Below are 6,000 nucleotides of genomic sequence, written 5' to 3'. Positions count from 1 at the left end.
GTATTGTGTGAAAGCCTAATCACTACTGGTTATTGATATACCCAGTTGCGTAGCTCCAGCTTCCTGGGGTCCGTCTCTTCCGGAGGTTCAGGTTTGGCCTTGCCTCCTTTGCCCTTCTTGACCCTGGCCTTGCCCTTCCCTGCCCCACCACCTCCACCGCGGGCTGGGACCGGGCTCTTGGTCTTCTCCTGGGATGCCGTGGTGTTGGCCGCCTGGAAGGTAACACAGGAGGGATGAAAGCCCCTTGTTGACCCAGTTCACATGGAGCTGTTGCAGTACCTGCAGTGGAGGTTGTTGTCTCACCATTCACCGTTGGTTAGAGCTTCAGGTTGCGTCCCAAATGGCACCCTATTCCCTATATCGCGCACTAGTTTTGACCAAGTCCAATAGGGCTCTAGACAAAAGTAGTGCACTATGTTTAGAGAATTTGATGCCATTTGGGGTCAGGTAAAATATTTATTTTGGAATATGGGCAGTTTTTCTGACTTGAGGTCTGCAAGCTGAACTCTATTGAAGCCATATTATGCAAACTGTACTCTAACCCATTGATGCCAATGAATGATTTAGGTCAAAGGTCAAGTTGCACGTGCTTATCTGATCTCTGAATCAGACCCTGTTAGACCAGCATGGTGATGTTCATTACAACTCTGAATCAGACCCTGTTAGACCAGCATGGTGATGTTCATTACAACTCTGAATCAGACCCTGTTAAACCAGCATGGTGATGTTCATTACAACTCTGAATCAGACCCTGTTAGACCAGCATGGTGTTGTTCATTACAACTCTGAATCAGACCCTGTTAGACCAGCATGGTGATGTTCATTACAACTCTGAATCAGACCCTGTTAGACCAGCATGGTGTTGTTCATTACAACTCTGAATCAGTCCCTGTTAGACCAGCATGGTGATGTTCATTACAACTCTGAATCAGACCCTGTTAGACCAGCATGGTGATGTTCATTACAACTCTGAATCAGACCCTGTTAGACCAGCATGGTGATGTTCATTACAACTCTGAATCAGACCCTGTTAGACCAGCATGGTGTTGTTCATTACAACTCTGAATCAGACCCTGTTAGACCAGCATGGTGTTGTTCATTACAACTCTGAATCAGACCCTGTTAGACCAGCATGGTGTTGTTCATTACAACTCTGAATCAGACCCTGTTAGACCAGCATGGTGTTGTTCATTACAACTCTGAATCAGACCCTGTTAGACCAGCATGGTGTTGTTCATTACAACTCTGAATCAGACCCTGTTAGACCAGCATGGTGTTGTTCATTACAACTCTGAATCAGACCCTGTTAGACCAGCATGGTGTTGTTCATTACAACTCTGAATCAGACCCTGTTAGACCAGCATGGTGTTGTTCATTACAACTCTGAATCAGACCCTGTTAGACCAGCATGGTGTTGTTCATTACAACTCTGAATCAGACCCTGTTAGACCAGCATGGTGTTGTTCATTACAACTCTGAATCAGACCCTGTTAGACCAGCATGGTGTTGTTCATTACAACTCTGAATCAGACCCTGTTAGACCAGCATGGTGTTGTTCATTACAGCTCTGAATCAGACCCTGTTAGACCAGCATGGTGTTGTTCATTACAACTCTGAATCAGACCCTGTTAGACCAGCATGGTGTTGTTCATTACAACTCTGAATCAGACCCTGTTAGACCAGCATGGTGATGTTCATTGTATCCACGTGTTTCCCAAGTTGTTTATAGACTTACGTTGCCACTCATGGGCCAGTGGTGACCGTAGACGAAGATCTGGCTCCTAGCGATGTCCACTCTGTTCCAGGCCAGGGCTAGACTCAGCTGGTCAGGGGCAGAGGCATTGGTGCCTACAATCAAACACCAACAAGGCTTTTTGGTTTAACCTTAAAACGCTTCACAGCTGTTCTGTAGACTATGACTGGGATTCAAACCAAATGTTTCAATCCCAGCATGCATCTGTTCTGTAGACTATGACTGGGATTCAAATCAAATGTTTCAATCCCAGCATGCATCTGTTCTATAGACTATGACTGGGATTCAAATCAAATGTTTCAATCCCAGCATGCATCTGTTCTATAGACTATGACTGGGATTCAAATCAAATGTCTCAATCCCAGCATGCATCTGTTCTATAGACTATGACTGGGATTCAAACCAAATGTTTCAATCCCAGCACTCATCTGTTCTATAGACTATGACTGGGATTCAAATCAAATGTTTCAATCCCAGCGTTCCTGAGAAATATCCTCTATCTGCAAAGTCAGTGGTGTTAAGTGTGAAGTGAAAAAGAACAGAAGAACAGTGGAGTGTTCTTCCCAGGTTACCTTTGAGCAAGGCTGTCAGTATGGACATCTCGATATCCTGCTGGCCCTCTGAGCCCATACGAAACACAGTGATCTAACAGGCCCATGAAAGAACAACAACAAAGACACGCGTAAAGGGTCAAAGGTCAACTCTTTTTTTCAGGGATTCAGTGCATGTCAAGTCTGCTCCCGCTCTTCCATTCCCCCTGGCGCTCGAGCGCGCCAGATTACCCTGCAATCACACGCTCCTGTGACAGAAACGCTCATACTAATAAATACTAATACTAATAAATACTAATACTAATAAATACTAATACTAATAAATACTAATACTAATACATACTGACACTAATAAATACTAATACTAATAAATACTAATACTAATAAATACTAATACTAATAAATACTAATACAAATAAATACTAATACTAATACATACTGACACTAATAAATACTAATACTAATAAATACTAATACTAATAAATACTAATACTAATAAATACTAATACTAATAAATACTAATACTAATAAATACTAATACTAATAAATACTAATACTAATACATACTGACACTAATAAATACTAATACTAATAAATACTAATACTAATAAATACTAATACTAATAAATACTAATAATAATAAAAACTAATACAAATAAATACTAATATTAATACATACTGACACTAATAAATACTAATACTAATAAATACTAATACTAATAAATACTAATACTAATAAATACTAATACTAATAAATACTAATACTAATAAATACTAATAATAATAAAAACGAATACAAATAAATACTAATATTAATACATACTGACACTAATAAATACTAATACTGATAAATGTTATTACTAATAAATACTAATGCTAATAAATACTGATACTAATGATTACTAATACATACGAATACTAATGCGTACTAATAAATACTACTACAACTGATTACTGATTTGACTAATTACTAATACATACTAATACTAATGATTACTAATAAATACTAGTACTAATGATTACTGATGACTAGTTACTGATAAATACTACTTCTAATATTCTAGTAATGATTACTGATTACTAATTACTGATAAATACTAATACTAATGATTACTAATAAATACTAACACTAATGATTACTGATTACTAATTACTGTTAAATACTAATACTAATAATTACTGATTACTAGTTACTGATAAATACTACTTCTAATATTCTAGTAATGATTACTGATGACTAATTACTGATAAATACTAATACTAATGATTACTAATAAATACTAACACTAATGATTACTGATTACTAATTACTGTTAAATACTAATACTAATGATTACTGATTACTAGTTACTGATAAATACTACTTCTAATATTCTAGTAATGATTACTGATTACTAATTACTGATAAATACTAATACTAATGATTACTAATAAATACTACTACTGATATTCTAGTAATGATACTAAATGTGTTTTGAGGACATATGGCACTCTCTCTTCAGGCATTTCTTCTATGTTAAATGAAGGAATGGGTCTTTAAACGACATTACTGGGGAACGTGTCAAAGGTCAAGCACGGTTTACAACTCTATCGCACGTCAGGGGGACAGTCAGCAGCGTGTGTGTGTGTGTGTGTGTGTGTGTGTGTGTGTGTGTGTGTGTGTGTGTGTGTGTGTGTGTGTGTGTGTGTGTGAACGTGTGCATGTTAAGTGAAGTCAGAAGCCTCTCATTGTGAATTGTGTCTCTGAATAACAGGAGCTGTCCTTATAAACCACAGACACACCCTGCAGTACATAACAAGCCCTTCAGAGTTAACAACCCCCTTAGTAAGATAACAGTAACGTCCTTGTTGTTGCCCAGACCATCCCAAATGCAATAAGACTGCAGGCCTGTCACATGCCAGCACGGAATGCACTGCTAATAGCACAATTATGTCTGTTGAAACTTTTCAGAACCGAACCAATCCAAAGATTCACTGATAATGAGCTACGTGTCGCAGCTCCATGACTGGCCCCTCGTGATAGCTCCACCACCAGGCCCTCGTGATAGCTCCACCACCAGGCCCCTGTGATAGCTCCACCACCAGGCCCCCGTGATAGCTCCACCACTAGGCCCTCATGATAGCTCCACCACTAGGCCCTGGTGATAGCTCCACCACCAGGCCCTCATGATAGCTCCATCACCAGGCCCTCGTGATAGCTCCATCACCAGGCCCTCGTTATAGCTCCACCACCAGGCCCTTACGATAGCTCTACCACCAGGCACTTGTGATAGCACCACCACTAGGCCCTCGTGATAGCACCACCACCAGGCCCTTGTGATAGCTCCACCACCAGGCCCTCATGATAGCTCTACCACCAGGCACTTGTGATAGCACCAGTACTAAGCCCTTGTGATAGCTCTACCATCAGGCCCTCGTGATAGCTCCACCACTAGGCCCTCGTGATAGCTCCAACACCAGGCCCTCGTGATAGCTCCACCACCAGGCCCTCGTGATAGCTCCACCACCAGGCCCTTGTGATAGCTCCACCACCAGGCCCTCGTGGTTACAATTATCTGTTTGTAATCATCGGAACCATCCATCTCCATGATGTCTAGTTGTACCTGACTAATTTCCCACGCAACTCCAAGTCTAGATATCAATCTATATACTGTCATTCAGACTGTTATATACTGTCATTCAGACTGTTATATACTGTCATGTAGTGGACTGTCATTCAGACTGTTATATACTGTCATTCAGACTGTTATATACTGTCATTCAGACTGTTATATACTGTCATTCAGACTGTTATATACTGTCATTCAGACTGTTATATACTGTCATTCAGACTGTTATATACTGTCATTCAGACTGTTATATACTGTCATGTAGTGGACTGTCATTCAGACTGTTATATACTGTCATTCAGACTGTTATATACTGTCATTCAGACTGTTATATTCTGTCATTCAGACTGTTATATACTGTCATGTAGTGGACTGTCATTCAGACTGTTATATACTGTCATTCAGACTGTTATATACTGTCATTCAGTCTGTTATATACTGTCATTCAGACTGTTATATACTGTCATTCAGACTGTTATATACTGTCATTCAGTCTGTTATATACTGTCATTCAGACTGTTATATACTGTCATTCAGACTGTTATATACTGTCATGTAGTGGACTGTCATTCAGACTGTTATATACTGTCATTCAGACTGTTATATACTGTCATTCAGTCTGTTATATACTGTCATTCAGACTGTTATATACTGTCATTCAGACTGTTATATTCTGTCATTCAGACTGTTATATACTGTCATTCAGACTGTTATATACTGTCATTCAGACTGTTATATACTGTCATTCAGACTGTTATATACTGTCATTCAGACTGTTATATTCTGTCATTCAGACTGTTATATACTGTCATTCAGACTGTTATATACTGTCATTCAGACTGTTATATACTGTCATTCAGACTGTTATATACTGTCCTTCAGACTGTTATATACTGTCATTCAGACTGTTATATACTGTCATTCAGACTGTTATATACTGTCATTCAGACTGTTATATACTGTCATTCAGACTGTTATATACTGTCATTCAGACTGTTATATACTGTCATTCAGACTGTTATATACTGGAAGTTAGGACGGGAGGTCAGATACATCAACAGGATGTTAGGATGGGAGATCAGATACG

At 39.1% G+C, this 6,000-nt stretch overlaps 1 protein-coding gene across 1 annotated transcript in view; it reads right to left on the bottom strand.

The window, feature by feature from the left end:
- Positions 1 to 6,000, bottom strand: part of LOC109886492 (transient receptor potential cation channel subfamily M member 1) — a 90,148-nt gene that overhangs the window by 65,029 nt on the left and 19,119 nt on the right. Inside the window, exons 9-11 of the mRNA XM_031812755.1 lie at positions 2,326 to 2,398; positions 1,736 to 1,848; positions 42 to 212 (exon numbers count right to left, since the gene is read on the bottom strand). Coding sequence (XP_031668615.1) covers positions 42 to 212; positions 1,736 to 1,848; positions 2,326 to 2,398 — 357 coding nt within the window. The remainder of the gene's footprint in view (positions 1 to 41; positions 213 to 1,735; positions 1,849 to 2,325; positions 2,399 to 6,000) is intronic.

This window comes from Oncorhynchus kisutch, unplaced genomic scaffold, assembly GCF_002021735.2.
Source record: "Oncorhynchus kisutch isolate 150728-3 unplaced genomic scaffold, Okis_V2 Okis03b-Okis08b_hom, whole genome shotgun sequence".
NCBI lineage: Eukaryota > Metazoa > Chordata > Actinopteri > Salmoniformes > Salmonidae > Oncorhynchus > Oncorhynchus kisutch.
The sequence above is the reverse complement of the archived record's forward strand: the minus strand, read 5'-3'. Positions and strand labels throughout refer to the sequence as shown.